We start from the raw sequence: 19,462 nt of genomic DNA on the forward strand, positions 1-19,462 counted from the left end.
AGCTGCCCATTCCGGGCTTTGATTAGTCATTATTCAAGTTTTGACCCTAGTCTTCAGTCTGCCTGCTGTGTTTCTTTCAGCATCCTCACGTAGTTGTTTACGTTTAGTCTGGAAATATTAATTGTAATCAGTGGGAGAGATAGGCTGTAGTTGGCTAACTCCATCTTGACTGGCACTGTAACTCCCAAGCTACCGTTTTGAGTACTTTTTAACCCTCTTTATTCCAAGCATTTGGGGATTTGTAAATGTGTTGTTGAATTAAAGGAGCTATGGGAATAAATTTTTTAAACTAAATTTAGTTCTTTAAAAATAATAAGTTTTGGGGAGAATTTATTATAGTTTTTCTTTATTACAAGATCATTTTAAACTATAATTTAGGTTCTGAAATTAATAGCTTCCTTTTTAACAGTATTCAAAACTGTAATGTAAACCCCAGGTAACTGCCATGCTTGATAAATGGGATATTCTGCTTCATAATAAAAGGCTAATGATTTGTGTGAAAATAGTTGTCCAATAGGAAAGAATAAGTCATTATAAAGGATATAAGCATTTGTATTTTACAAATCTAGTTAGTACATTTATATATCAAATATGGGTTTCTTATCCTTTTTTTTTAAACTACAGGATTTCTTTTCCCCACATAAAGCTTAGTAAATAGGTTTAAGCTTATTAGACAGATAGTTGCATACTTTAGGCCTGTAATTTTAAGAAATGAATATCATGTCCCCTTCTAATTTCTTGTACTTTATTAAAGAGAGATTCTGAATTGCGATTCTGAGATGTCAAATTTTGCATACCCTTCATATAATATTGCTTATTACCTTTGTTGTGCACCTCACTCTGCAAACTATTTGTTTATTAGAGTATTTTCTGTTGCCAAAATCAGCTGTAAGGTCCATGAGGACAGTGACCTTGCTCTTTTGTATCCATAGTGGCTAACACATAGTAGGTAATGAGTATTTTTTGAATGAGCAATGAATTGAAAAGTGTATTCCCTTTGGCGTTTGCAGTTATATATGGTCTATTTTTTCAAGTCACCTTTTTTTTTAAACTTTTTTTTTTTTAAAGATTATTTATTTTCTCTCCTCTTCTCCCCTACCTCCCTGCCCCGGTTGTCTGTTCTCTGTGTCTTTTTGCTGCATCTTTTTTGTCGGCTTCTGTTGTTGTCAGTGGCATGGGAATCTTTGTTTCTTTTTGTTGCGTCACCTTTGAAACACTTTGTTCTGAAGTTTTCAGATGGGCACATTTTTCTGTTGTTTCGTTTTTGTTTTCGTTTGAGGTACCAGGAACCCAAGACCTTGTATGTGGGAAGCCTACACACAACCACTGAGCCACAACGGCTCCCCTGAGTTGTTTTTTTTTTTTCTCGTTTGTTTTGCTTGTTCCTTTTTGTTTTTGTTTTTGTTTTCCTTCAGGAGGCCCTGGGAACCAAACCTGGGGTTTCCCGAGTGAGAGGTAGAAGTTCAACTGCTTGAGCCACATCTCCTCCCTGGATGAGCACATTTTAAAAAATAAAATTGGGTGCTCTGTCCTTTTTAAAAGCCTGATCTCTGGGTCTGCTTAGAATGTCTGTAACATCTTCATTTGGCCTTTGCTTTTTTAAAAACTCTGATTCTCAGTAATGCTACTTCAGTGGCAGCTAACTAAAGATTAGAGTATTTGGATTTTTACTTCAAAAAATTTTACAAAAAATGTTAAAAATTCCAGGAAGAAAAGTTCTGAAATGGATTTATATTATAAGAGAGACTAAAGAAAAAGTCATTAGTCATCACATTATTATTTTAGAACTTGCTTGTCTTAATATGAAATTGGTCCTTGTTAATTCAAAATTTTTGTCTGGTTATGTTTTATGTTGTTTCAAGTGCATCTCATTTTATGTTACTCTGTTACGTGTTTATAATTAGTTGATATTTTTTATTTTATTCAAACCAAAAATAATATGAAAGCTTATACTATATGGGAAAATGGTCACATTTGTAATAAGGTGTTGGCTCTTTGGTATTAAATTTGAGTAACATGCTCTTTAAAATGACCTTGTTGGAACAATTCTGTCATTTATTTTTCTTTTATGAAGACTGTTGAATTTATATTTTCAGTTTTAAAATAACTTAGAAAAAAGCAGGGAAATGTTTTTAAGTTTTAATATCTCCTTTGAATTATAATTTTCACAAAACTATTTATGAAAATTTAAAAATCTATATAGGCAGGTTAGAAAATGAAGAAAAATCCGTTACAGCTTTGTTGTACCATATTAGTTTCCTCTTGCTGTGAAAGAAATTACCACAAACTTAGTGCCTTAAAACAGCACGCAGCTGTGTCTTAGGGTCCAGGGTCAGTGGGGGCCTCTCTGGAGGCCGGGCTCCTCCTCCAGCTGCCGTTGTTGGCTGAATTCGGTTCCTTGTGCTTGGAGGGCTGAGGTTTCTGGGGTGTGTGTGTGCTTGTTTTCCTGGTGTTGGCCGTGGGTTACTGTCAGTTCCAGAGACCACCCTCAGATCCTACCCGCGGCCCTCTCACATATGGTGGTTTAATTCTTCCAGGCCAGCAGGAGACCGTCTCCAGCTAAGATGGAGTCTTATGCGGTGTCTTTTTATTAGGGGGGCAACTCTTCCAGGACATCCACAGGTCCCAGCCCACTCAGAGGATTAGAGGGCGAGGGCAGGTCCCCCAGGAGGCAGAACTCTTGGGGACCATTTAAAGTTCTGCCTACCATAGCTGCTCTAACACAACTATTTTTATTTAGTAGTATTTCCTTCTGATGTGTTTGTGTGCTGTATTTCTATTTATAACAAATAGTTTGCTATTCTCTGTAATTTTCATTGCTATCGTTCATAAATATATTTACATTATTTCCGATTACAAGAGAAAGCCTGTTGATTGAGAGTTCAAGCATCTATAGTGTCAAATGTGGAAAGCTTTAGTAAAAATGATGGGAATGCCTGTTAACTTATTTAAATAAAATAATTGTAAAGTTAGGAAAACCAGATTACTACATTCATCTTCATCGTGGTGAAACAAAGTTAAGGGTTGGATCATGAGAATGTACATTAATCTTGCTTCTTACCTCATAGTGATTTAGAATTGGGGTAGTAACCATTGCAAATGGGAGGGGTCTGTTTTAAAAATGCGTTCAAGGCTATGCATATTCTCTGTCCTAGCCTTTTTTTTTTTTTGCCCTTACTCATTAATCATAACAGTTATATGTCCTTAGGGGATAGAAATATTCGTATAACTAATTTTTTACAAAGTAGAAACCAGAATAAAATGAGGACATAACTGTTCAGTGATTTGTTCAGACGGGCAATAAGTGCCTTTAGTATTTGCCTATTAAAATAGCATACATTCAGGGATTATCCTGAAAGATGTACCATGGAGGGCCAATGTTGGCAAAGTGGAGTTAGAGAAAACAAGAAGGATTAAAAAATACTGTATTTTTCAAAATAACATATGTGTTTTTTCAAAAAGTACAGAAAAGCTTTTGTAGGAAGCTTTTCCTTCCCACCCTAATCTGTGCTTGGTTTCCAAAGAGAGCAATGTTTTTATTCTTTTTTCATTCTTCAGGTAATTACCTTCATATCGCTATTTTTATACCACTGTTTCTTAAATTACCTGCTTTACATTATTTATTTTTTAAAAGATTTATTTATTTATTTAATTTCCCCCCCTCCCCTGGTTGTCTGTTCTTGGTGTCTATTTGCTGCGTCTTGTTTCTTTGTCCACTTCTGTTGTCGTCAGTGGCACGGGAAGTGTGGGCGGCGCCATTCCTGGGCAGGCTGCTCTTTCTTTTCACGCTGGGCGGCTTTCCTCACGGGCGCACTCCTTGCGCGTGGGGCTCCCCCACGCGGGGGACACCCCTGCGTGGCACGGCACTCCTTGCGCGCATCAGCGCTGTGCATGGCCAGTTCCACACGGGTCAAGGAGGCCCGGGGTTTGAACTGCGGACCTCCCATATGGTTAACCACTGCGCCAAAGTCCGTTTCCCTACATTATTTATTGATTTGTCACAATAGTTGTAGCATTAGTTCACATCTGTCCCTCATAAATACCTTAACTCTTTTTTTAAGGATTTATTTATCTCTCTCCTCCCCCATTCCCTGTTGTCTGCTCTCTATGTCCATTCGCTGTGTGTTCTTCTGTGTCTGCTTGTATTCTAGTCAGTGGCACCAGGAATCTGTGTCTCTTTTTGTTGCATCATCTTGCTGCGTCACCTCTCCATGTGTGTGGTGCCACTCCTGGGCTGGCTGCACTTTTTTTCATGTGGGGCGGCTCTCCTTCTGGGGTTCACTCCTTGCGCGTGGGACTCCCCTACATGGGGGACGCCCCTGCCATGGCACGGCACTCCTTGCACGCAACAGCACTGTGCATGGCCAGCTCATTACACGGGTCAGGAGGCCCTGGGTTTGAACCCTGGACCTCCTATGTGGTAGGCGGGTGCTCTATCAGGTGAGCCAAATCTGCTTCCCCAATACCTTAACTCTTGAGTGTGTGTGATTCTGAAATTCTGCAAGACAGATAGGTTCCCACCAATTTTGTGTGGACTCTGGCTTGTGGTTTCCTTCTGGTTGCATTGGTTACCGGTTCTCTTAACACATTTTGGTTTTCTGGAAATTTGTGATATCTCTTGTCTGTTTCTTCCTTTTCACTTTCCCTTCTATTTTTTTTGTTGTGAGTTGTTAGATCTTTTTAAAAATTCCTTTGTTGTCATCCCATCGGAAAGAAGAAAAGAAAAATGCCTGTAGGCAGCATGCAATCTTGAATTCAAAGTGTTGATATTGTGTTGGTGTGGGAAGTTTTGTGAGGTCTCTGACTTCTTTGGAGATTGGGGGGAATCCTAGTCAGTACTCTCTAAATTCTAGATTCTAAAGGACTGTTGTTGAGAAAGGGAGACTAGGTCGATCCCTGTTTCACTCATTCTAGATTCACATTTCAGGTTAATTCCATTGATAATAGAATCTACTTTGAAGGCTTAAGATTAACCTGTAAATGAGTAAGATGTTACTCAAATTTGATGATTTTCTCAGATATGTCAGGTAATAAACTCTTCTTCTGGGACTCTTAGGTCACAGTAGAATTCATTAACATTGCTCAAATTGAGAAGGGCACTATAATTTCTGAGGTGAAGAGTTTGCTTGAAATAGCAAACATGAAGTGCAACTTTCTCTTAAAACTTTGGATGATGAGTCTCAAATGGTGGTAGAGGAGGGAACACATGGATATGCTTTTCAGGAATATGAGATTGCAGAGTCTATGAAAACGATGTATACATCTATATGATTGAGAAATATTGCCCAAATTCAGTCAGTAGTTTTTACTGGAAAGCAGGTGCCCCTTTGACTACACATTGTCTGGGGCTGCTTTATGCTAAGTAGTTGTGACTGAGACAGTATGTCTGGCAGGGCTTAGAATATATATGCTGTCTGGCCCTTTACAGAAGAAAATTTGCTGACTCCTGGCCTACTCAATAATAAACAGCTTTAAAAATCTTTAGTAGAGGTGAGTTTTGTGGGGGAGTAGCCTGCAAGCACCTAAGATATCTCAGTTTAGCTAAACAGTTCTTCAGACTTTCATTAACATCATTAGGAACTGATTGAATTGAAGACATTGTTTTCAGATCCAAAACCTGCATTTGATGTGGTGCATACAAGAATAGAATTTAAACATTTCAGAAGTTTAAGGAGCACTCTTAATTGTATACAAAGGAGAATTGCAACAAAAAGAATGATTGATTAGGGTGTAACCCAGGCTGAAATAACTTTTGAGACCCCAAAGGAAAGGGACAGGTCAAGATTGTGACTTCATTTCAATTACTAGGATCAAATGGATATAGTGAGTGAGATTAGATAATGCTAAAATATGGCATTTGAGGGAAAGAGGCTTAGGTTTGGGAAGCAGAGTTCAGGGTCTGAATGATTAGCATAGCAGACATCAGTAGCCCTAGAGAAGTTTCGAGTAGTCTTACATGAGAAAGAGTTTGATAGAGCAACCTAGAGCAATCAGCTGCCACTTTAGACCTTGGAAAACATGGCAGCAAGGATCCAGACCCCAAGAATTAAACTGGTGGGATTAAAACCTAACCATGATGGGAAGCGGACTTGGCGCAATGGATAGGGCATCCACCTCTACCACATGGGAGGTCCGCGGTTTAAACCCTGGGTCTCCCTGACCCGTGTGGGAGCTGGCCCATGCACAGTGCTGACGCACACAAGGAGAGCCATGCCACACAGGGGTGTCCCCCGCGTAGGGGAGCCCTACGCGCAAGGAGTGCGGCCCCATAAGGAGAGCCGCCTAGCGCGAAAGAAAGTGCAACCTGCCCAAGAATGGCGCCGCATACACGGAGAGCTGACACAGCAAGATGACACAACGAAAAGAGACACAGATTCCCGGTGCTGCTGACAAGGATAGAAGTGGTCACAGAAGAACACACAGCGAATGGACACGAGAGCAGACAGCCGGGGGGCGGGGAAGGGGAGAGAAATAAATAAAAAATAAATCTTTAAGAAAGAAAACAAAACAAAAAAACCTATCCATGAAAAAACCGAGTGGTTGGAGAACCCAAGCTTAGAGTACGCAGCGGTGGTTTCCTGCCCTGAACAGGAGATGGGGATCATCAGGCAAAGGGGAGAAAGTCCTAGAATCAACTTTGAGTCTCCTCCAACATTTTCCAGTCAAAGACCATCTCTTCTTTTCAGAATTTGAGAATATGGAGAGAGTACATTTTTGATTTTGGTTATAACAGGGGTTTGAATAAAGCTTGGTAGTTGCTGATAGCATAAAGCATTGCCCATGAGTTAACAGTTGGCTAATGAAGGTTTATTTTTGAACTCTTTGCTGTGTGCCAGTTGTGCCATCTCTTGGAAGATCTGAAGATAGATTAAATATAGTTTTTATATACATTGAATTATTTATAGAAGTTTTAAACTTCTAATGGGCTGAGTGCATATTTCCTCAGTATTTTATTTTCTAAAGTACTGAATGATATTGTGACATTTATAAAAGTCTCAACAAATGGTCTTTGATGGAGGTCCTAAAAGAATTACGTTTGATATTTAGGATTGAACAACAGTAGAATATTTTAAATGCTCAGTTTGGAGATAGAAGTTGAATAGAAGGGAAAATGGGTGATGACAAGCTGTCTCTGAAATTATATGCTAGGTTCACAATAGTTCAATAAATTGTTGAATAAATTTATACCCCACTTAAAAAATGAACTTTGAAGCAGGTTAGTTAACTAAATTAAACACAGTAGAAAATGTTTTATTTTTATGGTCAGCAAAATCAATGAAATGAAATAAATAGATGTCAACAGATATTTGAGATGTGTGTGCAGGTTACTAAAATGAACATATTTAATAAGATTCCTAGAAGCCAAAGCAAAAAGAGGGAAACACATTAAATTATCCATTCTTGATAAAAATTAAGCACACAGAAACCTGGCTGAATCACTCTTTCCTGTCTCTGAATTTAGAGATATTTTACTTTTAAATTCTTGCATAGGAAATTTTTATGTAAAGTTAAATTATTTTTTATTAGATAGGGAAAAGACTGTTCTAGGGGAAATTATCAGCCTTCTGTAAAAATTGGAGATACACTGTTAAATTTTAGTAAAGGAATTTGGTGATGAATTAGATGCCGTGATGATTGGATTTAATAGTGATAGGATTTTAGAGAATCTAGTCAACTGGTTACTTGGAAGCATGTGCATTAAGTGAGCCTTCAAAAAGTACTTTATTACTCAGTATTCCTGTGAGTAGTACCTTAAGTTACTTCAGTAAGTGCACTTTTTAAAGGAGGGTCTCAGATGAGAGCTGACTTTTCAGATTGTTTAAAACGTTCCAGAAGTCTAAATGATGCTCCTATCCATGCTCACCGTCCCCCCCAATAAAAAGGAAAGCTTTGGTCTGCTAGAATATGGACTATTTTTTAATCAAAACTTGAGGGCTTTACCACACAAAATGAAAGAAGTACTGTATTGTCAACCTTAAGAACCTTGTCCTCTTCATTGCCCTAGTAGTAGACTAATAACTTATACCTTCAAATAGCTGCATAATTAAATGTTTGATCCTTTAGTATTATTTAAATGCAGAATGCCTACCACAGAGAAGGATTTTAATTTTAATAATAATGACCAACCTTTGTTGGGTGACTTTAGTGTGCTTGAGGAACTTTTTGTGCAACAATTCTGTGAAATGAGTATTGTTTCTGTTTCATAAACGAGAGTTTAGCAACTTGTAATAAGGAGCCAAAGTTGGTATGCAAATCCAGTGTTTCTGTGCACAGTTTATGCAACGCCATGCCTTGTATATATTCATTTTAGTGCATAGATAGCTCTTCTCTGCCAGGAACTGAGGATATAATTTGGAGAAAAGGAAAAAATCAAAATAAAACCAGGACTTCTGACTTAAAAGCTTACATTCTGTTAGAAGACTGTAAGAGTGGCTCACAAATGGGCCGACAGCCTGGGTCTGCTAAGGAATTCTGGGGAATTGGGGTTGGCATTGTGTAGGCTTGTTGTAAACACATTAGAATATGTTGAGGTTGTTTTGTACCTTTTGAGTAGACTGGTATATAGGTAGATTTTTCTAGAACAGATTTTCTAGAAGAGGCACGAGTATATTAAATTTCCCTGAGAGTTACAGAGAGAGTTTCCTTAAACCATCTGATGGGCTACTAACCCTAGTCCGGACATGTGGGACAGATGAGCACCTCTGTGGGAACTTGAAGGAAAGGACATTTGGACATCTACCAGGATTGACTTCAGCTTGGATAGCTATTGGTGTACAGTTAACCCCTTCAGAGCATTAACTGCATTAACAAATTTGTCTCCTTTGACATTGGGTGTCATTCACCATCACCCTTGAGACAGTAGTTTTTAAAATCAAATATTAGTTAATCATGTAAATAAATGAAAATGACTGATGAATGCTTCGAAGGTGAATAAGGTAGAAAAATGAGAGCATACAACAGGGATGTTGATCTGGTTGGGGAGGTCAGGGAAAGTTGCCCTTATTAAGTGATGCTTTCACTAAGATCCGAAGGTGAATACCTTGTGGAGAGTGTTCCTGACACAGGAAACAAGCATCATTTTAAAAGAGTCCTGTGGGCAGGAAGCTGAAAAAAGACGATTGTGGCTGGCGTTTGGGGGCTGAGAGCATAGTGTGGGATGAGGCTGGAAAGGTAGACAGAAGTTAGCCTAGGCAGAACCTTGTATATATGGATTTTTGTGTTCATCTAATGATTGAGAAGTCATTGGCTGTTTGAAAGGAAGGGGAAGTGTTATCAGTCACCTGATCAGAGTACATTTTAAAAATGAAGTGTAAACATAGTATGGAGAATGTGCCCTGTCGGTTTAGTTATTCACGGGGTGAGAGATGAAGATGCTGTGGATCGTGACCTTGGTCGTGGGTGAAGAAGGAAGAAACGACGGAAATAGGGAAAACGAGGCAGGTTCCAAGGATATTGAGGGGTAAAAATCAATTGCCTTCAGTGATGGAAAGGTTATAAGGAGTGTGGAAGCAAAAATTCAGGAGGACTCCCTAAATTTCTAATTAATCTAGTTGACCAGCACGTTCAGTTTTAGGTGTTTTTAACTTGAGTTGTTCAAATCGTTTTTGCAGTCTTCTGATGGCTAGAGCTTAGTTTGCAGACCTGTAGTTAATATTATAGCATTATAGCCAAAATCTTGGCATCACTGAGTATAAGGGAGGTTTTAATCAGTTTTCATTTAAACCTAGTATCTAGATTTGCCAGGGCTGCTGTAACAAGTACCACCCAGTGGTTTGGTTTAAATAACCAACCTTTATTGGCTCACATTTTGGAGGATAAAGTCCAAAGTCAAGATGTTGGCAATGCTTTGCTTTCTTCAGGCGTCTGTAGCTTTCTGGTGTGGCTTGCTGCCATGCTTGGGGTTCCTTGACTTGCATCTCTGCCTCTGCAGTTGGTCCTTTTCTTTGGCTTTACTGCCTTTATCCAAATTTCCTCTCTTTAAATGGCCTCTAACTATGGATTTAGATTTGAATCTGTTATTTGTAGGGGCCATGATTCAATCCCCAACAGTTATTTGTCTGTTCCTTAATTCTTCTACCTTGTCTTTAACTGTTTTCTCTCTGAACAGTATTGTTAACCTTTCTTTGTATGAGAAACCCAAAACATAATTTTTGGGCAGAGGAAATTACTGCTAAACATCAGATACTTTGATTTTTGAAAACAGCCTTATTGAGATATAATTCATATGCCATACAATTAACCAATTTAAAGTGTAAAGTTCAGTAGTTTTTAGTATATTCACAGAGTTGCACAATCATCAGCACAGTCAATTATAGAATTTTTTCATTACCCCCAAGAGAAATGCAGTATCTATTAATATTATTCCCCATTTCTTCCTATCCCCCTGTCAGCCCTAGGCAACCAGCAATAGATTAATATAGATTTTCTTTTTCTGGACATTTCATTTAAATGGAATCATATAATATGTGGTCTTTTTTATCTGCCTTCTTCAACTTGACATAACGTTTTCAGGGTTCATCCATGTCGTAGCATGTATCGGTACTTCATTCATTTTTGGGGACTAATATTCCACCGAATGACTATAAGACATTTTGTTATCCGTTTGATAGACTTTTGGGTTTCTACTTTTTGATTATTATGAATAATGTTGCAGTGAACATTTGTTTTTATGTGAACATGTTTTCAATTCTCTTGGGTGTATATACATAGTGGAATTCTGGGACATACGGAAAAAAAAATTTTTTTTTTTTTTTTTTTTTTTTTTGAGGAACTGCCAAACTTTTTGACTCTAGCTATGTCAGTGTACATTCCCATCTGCTTTATAGGAGGATTCTACTTTCTCCAGGTCTTTGCTTACACTTCTAATTCGTCTTTTTGATTAAAACCATCCTAGTACGTGTGAAGGTGTATCTCATTGTGGTTTTGACTTGCATTTCCTTGATAGCTAGTGACGTTGAGCTTGATTTTTAAAAGAAAGGCAGCATTTTGATTTCATTGACAATGTAAAAATGGAAATATCTGGGAATTTCATGTAATTACTTGGAGAGAATTAGTTTTGTTATATTTAAATTTTGTTCTTTTTCATCAGTTATATTCCCTGAATGACTACAAACCACCCATTTCTAAAGCGAAAATGACCCAGATTACTAAAGCAGCCATCAAAGCTATTAAGGTGAGTACACTAATGTTTTGGAGAGGGGGGATAATTTTTTACAGATGATATATTATCTTTCTTTTTACAGGGTTGAAATATATGTTCATTGGGGAAAGAGAAAAAAAAAACAAACAAAAATTAACATCTATAAACTCTCCCACCTAGAGATAAACACTCTTTTGATAAATATTTTTTCATTAACATCGAAGCAGTCATTTTCCTTACCTTTCTTAGGTAAGATTTTTGTATGGACCTGACCCATATTGTGGAGAATATGTTTAGCACTTGTCACACTGACTTTGCAGAGTAGTGCAGTACAAGTTTATGTAAGGTTTTTAAATGAAAATTGATGTATTTTTCCCTATTGATTCTATTATAGATTTGATTGTTAAGGAAAATAGTTGGGTGTCCATGCACATAAGACATTTCAGCTTTGGGAAAAGATCATAGACATTGAGCCATTGCTCTGATACAGTGGTGTGTTTATTCATGGATACTTTTGAAAAATCTCTGGAAAAGGTTGTAATCTCTCTCAAGAACTAGATACATGTACAGCATTTTACATAAAATTTCATGGCTGAAGGACCTTTTGAAGCTCAACTGTGGACACCTCCCCCAAGAGGTTCTTGTCCTCCAAAGCTCAGAGTCTTTCCTTCTTTAATAAGCTCTTAAAATTGAGAATGAATGAATGCTTATATTTAATTAGCTAGGTATTAACATACGGGTATTTGGTGTCATGTTTTCTTACTCCAAATTAGAATGGCAATTATAACCAGAGGCGCCAATTATTCAAATTAATTGTCTTGAATAACAGCATTACAGATTAGGCCGAACAAATTCCTGTATACAGGGAATCTCTACGAGGAAGAAATTCAGATAATTGGTTATTTTTGCCGTGTTCTAATGGCTAAAGCCTAAGTTTCAGACTTCAAGTGTTTTAGCTCAAATTCCTGTGTTTGTTTGGAGAAAATGAAAATGGGAAAAAGAACAGTGACAAATAAGGTCTGTGATAAGTAATCACATTTAACCAGAAATTCTTGTAAGAAGTGATTTTTCTTAAGTTCAGTCTCTTGTACTTGATTTATCTAAACTATTTCACACTAATTTTTTAATGCTCATGGTCTTGAGAGGGTATAAATAGGTATATCATTTTTATTCCGTGCAAATTAATAATTCATGAATTTTATGTAACTTTGCTGTTGAGAACAGAATACTCTTTTAATTAAAAGACTCCATGAGGTAAAGGTGCTAATATTATTTCCATTTTTCAGATGTGGAAGGGTCCAAGAAAGGTTTAGTAATTTAAAATAAAGATGGCTAGAATTTGAACACAAGTTTCATCGAATAAAGAGTTGAAATTCTGACTATGATATATTCCACTTTTTTGTTTTTAAATACTTTTTTTTATTTTGAAAAATTAAACCTACAGAGAAGTTGCAAGGATATACTATGAACACTACATATTTTACCATAGATTCACCAATGAACATTTTACCACTTGCTTTACACGTGCATGCACACACATATATACTTATTTCTTCGTTTGGCTGAACCATTTGAGAAGTAGTTGCAGACTTCATGATAGTACGTAATCCCTAAATGCTTGAATTTGAATCTCCTGAGAACAAAGATGTTTTCCTAAGTAACCACAATACAGTGATCACATGCAAGAAATTTCTCTTTGATATAATACTGTTATCTGATATACAATTCGTATTCATATTTCCCCAGTCAATTAAGTCATTAATTTTTTCCACTGTCTAGAGTAATAATTATTTCATTGGGTGATTGCTAATATTGCACACCATCAACAAAATCTCACAGCCTATTTTAGAAGGCCTATGTGAATTAATAAACTTTGAGTTAAAGTTGAGTAAGCAGTTTATTCTGAATTACGTAGGTAACTAGAAGCAAGAGGTGTTAATCAGTGTTTTAGACGAGTTATTTAATAAATCATTCAATGTGTAGTTAATATTTTGTATATTAATTATAATAAATATTTAGGTGCCTAAAAAGTGCCTAGTGATTTTAGCTTTTTTACTTAAATAACTTAAACTGTTGAGCAAACCATTACTTTATACCAAGGAAAGTTTTAGCCAACCTCAAAGTTATTATCGATTTTGATTTGGTAACATATGAATAATGATATTTTCCCCTTTTTTTGAATTTCATAAATGTTGGATTTCATGCTGCAATTCATTGAATACTTTTTTTACGCTAAAGGGATTTTCAGTAAAGATGCATATGTAACTCATGATATTAGAAGTACAGAAAAGCCCAGTTCAAGGTAGTTCTTTTAACAGAAATATGCTATTTATGCTGTTGCCATTGATGTTTCAAAATGTATTAAACACAAATTCTAGTTTCTGTTAAATTTGTAATTTCTATTTTATTCACTTTTAAGTATAATCATAGAGGATTTTTTGTATATGACTTAAATTTTTAAAGTTTTCTTGTAACTTTTAAAGGTAGATAAACTAGAATGGCTCAGATATTGTGCATAGTAGCCTCATTGCTAATTTTTTAATCCATGTGCTCTCATTAGAAAAGTTTATCTCTTATTATATAGGCCTGCCGTTCCATTTTCCAGAAGAAACAAAGGGAGATAAATGAGGTTGAAAACAACTCTCTTGCACACATTTATTAATGCTAATTATAGGCAATTATTTGATTTTTTCTATTACTGTCATTGATTTAGCGGAATATCTACCCGTTACAGTGCTCATCAAAAATATTTTGCTGTCAACATAACTATTTGTCAAAGTATGTTTTCATAGAAGACTTTGAACAGAATTCTTTCATATCTAGGTTAAGATAACATGTTGCACATGGTGACTATGTACTTCAAAGAATCCCTTTATTAATTAGATAACCTGTATTGCTTGTGAAGGTAAATGACATGAATACCTTGATTAAAATTCATCGCTTTTTATTGTGCGTGTGTTGGGTATAGTCAGCCCATGTTAAAGCATATGGTTAGAAGGAAATTCTAATTTAAACAGATTTTAAAACAATGCCTCATTTTCTTCCCTTTTTAGTTCTATAAACATGTGGTACAGAGTGTTGAGAAATTCATTCAAAAAGTAAGTATATACTTTCCCATAAACACACTAAATATATTATAATTCAAATTAATACCTTGCACTCTTCTCCTTTAACTCAAATACTTGCGTTTCAATTGTTTTGATGAATATTAAAAAGTTATTTTGGTCATTTTATTTTCTAATTGAGAAATAAAATGAAAGTACATTTTGAATAATTGTGAAAACAGTGGCTTTCAATACATCTTTTCAGTAAATTTGCATTGCCATATGTGAGCATCTGTCCCTTTATAACATAGAGTCCTTAAGATTGATTTTTAATGAAGTAGGTTTTTAATGAATTTTGCTTTTTGTGTTTAAAGAAACTCTAATAGCCATTTCAAGCTGTATGTACCTCTCCTTTTAGAGAAAGTACAGTATTGCCTACAAGCCATATCGCTTATCCTACAAGCCACATCTCTTACGCTGTTTCATTTTGTCTGATCCATTAGGACGTTACATGTCTCTATATCTTAGTATGTAGACATATAGAGTTCAGGTTTTGAGGAGAAGCCGTGGAAGGAATATGAAGTTGGAAATATCTGTCTAAAATAGGTTTAGTAATGTTAGTTGTAAACAGGGTCAAAGGCGGTGATTAGATTTTAGGTCTTTGTGACTAGATATTAGTTCTCCCCTCTTTGTAATCAGCTCTCTGTTGGTGCCACAGTTTCTAGCAGGAGTGAATACATAACACTTACGTATTTGAATTTAGTTTTTGTACTCTGCCCATATTTATATGCCTGATGTAAGCAATTACACCTGTATGGTATTAAGGATTCAGTGAAGTCGCAGTGTGGTTCTTGAACAAAGATAGTTAACTGAGAAAAAGGTTCAGTTATCAAAGTAAAATTACTGTATTACTACATTACCTAGGTACCCTTGAATAAGTAAGTTAACTGTAGTGTGCCTCAGCCTTTATCCTTCATAGTCTTGTGGGGTTTTTTTTCCCCAATGCATTAAAGAACTTCTAAAACAATTTTGAGGTTAATAGCTAGTTTAGGGAAGTGGTTGTGGCTCAACCTATAAGAGTGTCCGCCTACCATATGGAGGGTCCAGGGTTTGATTCCCAGGACCTCCTGTGTTGGGAGCTGGCCCACGTGCAGTGCTGCCACGTGCAAGGAGAGCCGTGCCATGCAGGGGTGTCCCTTATGTAGGGGTGCCCATGTGCAAGGAGTGCGCCCCGCAGGGAGAGCCGCCACATGTGATAAAAGTGCAGCCCGCCCAGGAGTGGCGCCGCATACACAGAGAGCTGACACTGCAAGATGACGCAACAAAAAAAAGACATAGTTTCCTGGTGCCTCATGACAAGAACGCAAGTGGACGCAGAAGAACACACAGGAAATTGACACAGAGGGCAGACAACAAGGAAAAAGGGGAGAGAAATAAATAAAATCTTTAAAAAACAACAACAAAAACCAGCTAGTTTAGGTGACTTCGAGCTAAGTTAGAATAACTTCTGACAGTTTCTTGTGAATCACTCTATAAAATGAAACTTTTAGTAATTGGAAATATTAATTGTTTTAAAACTTTCAAGTAATTATAGAGTCATTTAGAAGAAGCAAGTCAGCCAGTGTGTGGGAACAGTTTTAAATGCTTTCCTTCTATTCCTGCAATGGATTAATGTATGGTTAAATTAAGTTGAATATGTATTTTTTAATTAAACTTTTTATTTTGAGATAATTGTGGATTCACAGTTTGTGTACAGGTTTGTTTGTGGTTTTTTTTTTTCTTTTTCTTTTTTTACCTTGAACATAAGTTTTATACCCCAAGAATATATTTGTTAGATTACGTGTTAAGGGCATGTTTAGTTTTATAAGAAATTGCCAAAATATTTTCCAGAATAGGTTTACTATTTTATATACCCAGTGGTAATGTATGCATCAATTTTATTCTACATCCTCACCAACATTTGGTGTTGCCATTATTTTAAAAATTTTATCCATTTTGATAAGTGTGTAGTGATGTCTCATCATTTTAATATGCTTCTCCTTAATAGCAATGTTGAGCAACTTTTCATGGGCTCATTCACTGCCTTTTCCTATTTTATGCCTATTTTCTAATAGGATAGTATTTTATTTTCTCTGTTTAGTTGGGAGAAATCTTTATTTTTTGTGTGTGGGTATATGTGTGTGTGTGTGTGTGTGTGTATATATATATAAATAATATTCTTGTTTAGATTTTTATTCTGGTAACATATGTAACCTAAAATTTCCCCTTTCAGTCACATTCAAATATATAATTCAGTGCTGTTAATTACATTCACAATGTTATACTAATATCCCCACCATCTGTTACCAAAACCATTATATTACACCAAAAGAAGCTCTTTACAATATAATCATTAGCTTTCCATTTCCTACCCAAATCCTAGTCCCTGGTAACCCATATTCTGGCTTCTGACCCTATGAATTTGCTTATTCTGTTTATTTTATATCAGTGAGACCATACAGTATTTGTCCAAACATTCCTAAATATTTTCTCCCATTCTTTAGGTTGTCTTTTTAATTTCATGATGCAGTCCAGTGATGTACAAAATTTTTCATTTTAATAAAGTCCCATTTATTTACTTTTTTCTTTTGTTGCTTATGCCTTAGGTGTAAAGTCTAAGAAACCAGTGCCCTAGCACAAGGTCCTGATGATGTGTCCTTCATTTTCTTTTAGGAGTTTTAAAGTTTTACTTCTTATATTTAGGTCTTTGATCCATTTTGAGTTAATTTTTGTGTATGGTGTGAGGTAGGACTCTTCCTTCCTACTTTTACATATCCAGTTTTCCCCCACACCGTTTGTGGAAGAGAGTATTCTTTATTGAGGGGCTTGGCAGCCTTGTGAAAAAATAACTTGACCATAAATGTAAGGGTTGATTTCTCTATTCTCAGTTCAGTTACTGCCATATGTCTGTCCCTCTGCCAGGAACATGCTATTTTGATTACTGTAGTGTTGTAGTAAGTTTTAAAAATTGGAAAGTTTGATTCCTCCAACTTCATTCTTCTTTTTCAGGATGGTTTTTGCTATTTACCCTTCCATATAAATTTGACGATGGACTTTACCATTTCTTCAAAGAAGACTGTTGAACTGTTAACTGGGATTGTATTGAATTTGTAAATCATTTTGGGTAGAATTGACATCTTATATTTAGTTTCCTAATCCATGAACATGGAATGTTTTTTTATTTATTGAGGCCTTCTTTGCTTGCTTTCAGTAATGTTTTGTAGTTTTCAGTGTATAAAATTCTTTAAATTCTTGGTTAAATTTATTCCTAGATATTTGATTTCTTTAGTTATTACTGTAAGTGGAAATTTTTGGTTTCTTCTTCATATTGTTTTTACTAGTGTAAAGAAGCGTTACAGATTATTGCATGTTATTCTTGTACTCTGTCAGTTCTTGAATTTGTTCATGAACTTTAGTAGTTTGCTGAGGATTTTCTGTATTTTCAGGATCATGTCATCTGCAGAAAGGGAACGTTTTACTTCATCCTTTCAAATTTGGATACCTTTTATTTCTTTTACATACTTAATTGCTCTGGCTGGAACTTTCAGTACAAAGTTGAATAACAGTGATGAAAGTGGGCAGTCATGTCTTTTTTCTTATTTTAGTGGAAAAACTTTTAGTTTTTCACCATTGAGTATGATGTTAGCTGGGCATTTTTCATAGATGCCCTTTATCATGTTGAGGAAGATTTTTTGTTGTTGCTGTTGTTTTTGAGGATTTTTGCATCTATATTCATAAATGATATATAAAAGATATGAAAGATAATTTTTCATTTTTCTTGTATCTTTATCTGGCTTTGGTATTAGGGTGATGTTGACTTCATAGAAGGAGACTGAGAAGGGGTCTTCTCCATTTTTTGGAGTAGTTTGAGCAGGATTGGTGTTAATTTTTCTTGCAGTATTTCATAAAACTCACCAGTGACCATCTGGTCTTGGGCTTTTCTTTGTTGGGAGGTTTTTGATGGCTGATTCAATCTCTTGTTACTGGTCTGTTTATACCTCTTCATTCTTCTTCAGGCAGTATAGGTTGTTTGTATGTTTCCAGGAATTTGTCCTTTTTATTTAGTTTATTTAATTTATTGGTGAACAGTTGTTCATAGCATCCTCTTATAATTCTTTCTCTTTTTCTGAGGTCATTAGCAATGTCCCTCTTTCATTTCTGATTTGTATTTGTTTCTTTTTCTTGTCTTTGTCAGTCTAGCGAAAGGTTTGTTGACTTTATTGATTTTTATAAAAGAACCAACTTTTGGTTTGGTGAATCTCTATTATTTTCTCTGTTTTGGTTATGCCACTCTAATCTTATATTCTTTTCTTCTGCTTGCTTTGGTAAGTTTAGTGTGCTCTTTTTCTTCCAGTTTGAGTTTTGAGTTAGGTCTCTGATTTGAGATCTTCTTTTAAACTCTAGAGCTATCAATTTTTGCTCTCAGCACGGCATTTGCAACATCCCATAGTTTTATTAGGTTGTGGTTTTGTTTTCATTTACCTAAAATTATTTCCTTGTGATTTCTTCTTTGACACTGGATGCTTGAGTATGTTGTTTACTTTCCATTTATTTGTGAAAGTTCCTGTTTTCCCTGTTACTGATTTCTAGTTTCACACCTTTGTGGTAGGAGAATATACGTATATATATGTGATTTTAGTATTTTTGAATTTATTGAGACTTGTGTGACCCTACATATGACCTATCCTGGAAAAAGATCCATGTGCACTAGACAAGAATTTGCAATCTGTAGCTTTCTGGCAAAGTGTTCTAAATATGCCTGTTGGGTCTAGTTGGTTTATAGTATCACTCAAGCCTTCTTTTTGCTTATTGATCTTCTGTCTACATGTTCTAGCCATTATTGCAAGTTTCGTATTGTAGCTTTCTAAAATTAATGTAGAAATATTTCTCCTTTTAAATCTATGAATATTTGCTTCATTAATTTTGGACTCTGCTATTAAGTACATGAATGTTTATAATTGTATGTATTGTTGAATTTGACGCCCTTACAGTATAGTAATCTTTGTCCCTTGAATCAGTTTTTTACTTGAAGGCTATTTCATATGGTACTGTTTTAGCTACTCCAGCTTCATGGTATAAACAGTCCACATGTGTTTTTTTATTTAAAATGGGTCTTTTACGTCCGGATTTGGAAGTTGGTACTTGGTGTATATATATATATAGCATCCCTGGGGTTGATTGACGTCTAATGAGGATATTGATGTTCCTAAAGAGCAGCCTCATTTTGAATGAGGCATAG

General features: G+C 35.8%; 1 protein-coding gene across 1 annotated transcript in view; it reads left to right on the forward strand.

Moving 5' to 3' along the window:
- The window catches only part of SCAF8 (SR-related CTD associated factor 8), a 182,075-nt gene that overhangs the window by 22,829 nt on the left and 139,784 nt on the right, over positions 1–19,462 (forward strand). The window contains exons 3-4 of the mRNA XM_058289735.2: positions 11,090–11,173; positions 14,194–14,238. Coding sequence (XP_058145718.1) covers positions 11,090–11,173; positions 14,194–14,238 — 129 coding nt within the window. The remainder of the gene's footprint in view (positions 1–11,089; positions 11,174–14,193; positions 14,239–19,462) is intronic.

Source organism: Dasypus novemcinctus, chromosome 28, assembly GCF_030445035.2.
Source record: "Dasypus novemcinctus isolate mDasNov1 chromosome 28, mDasNov1.1.hap2, whole genome shotgun sequence".
Classification (NCBI taxonomy): domain Eukaryota; kingdom Metazoa; phylum Chordata; class Mammalia; order Cingulata; family Dasypodidae; genus Dasypus; species Dasypus novemcinctus.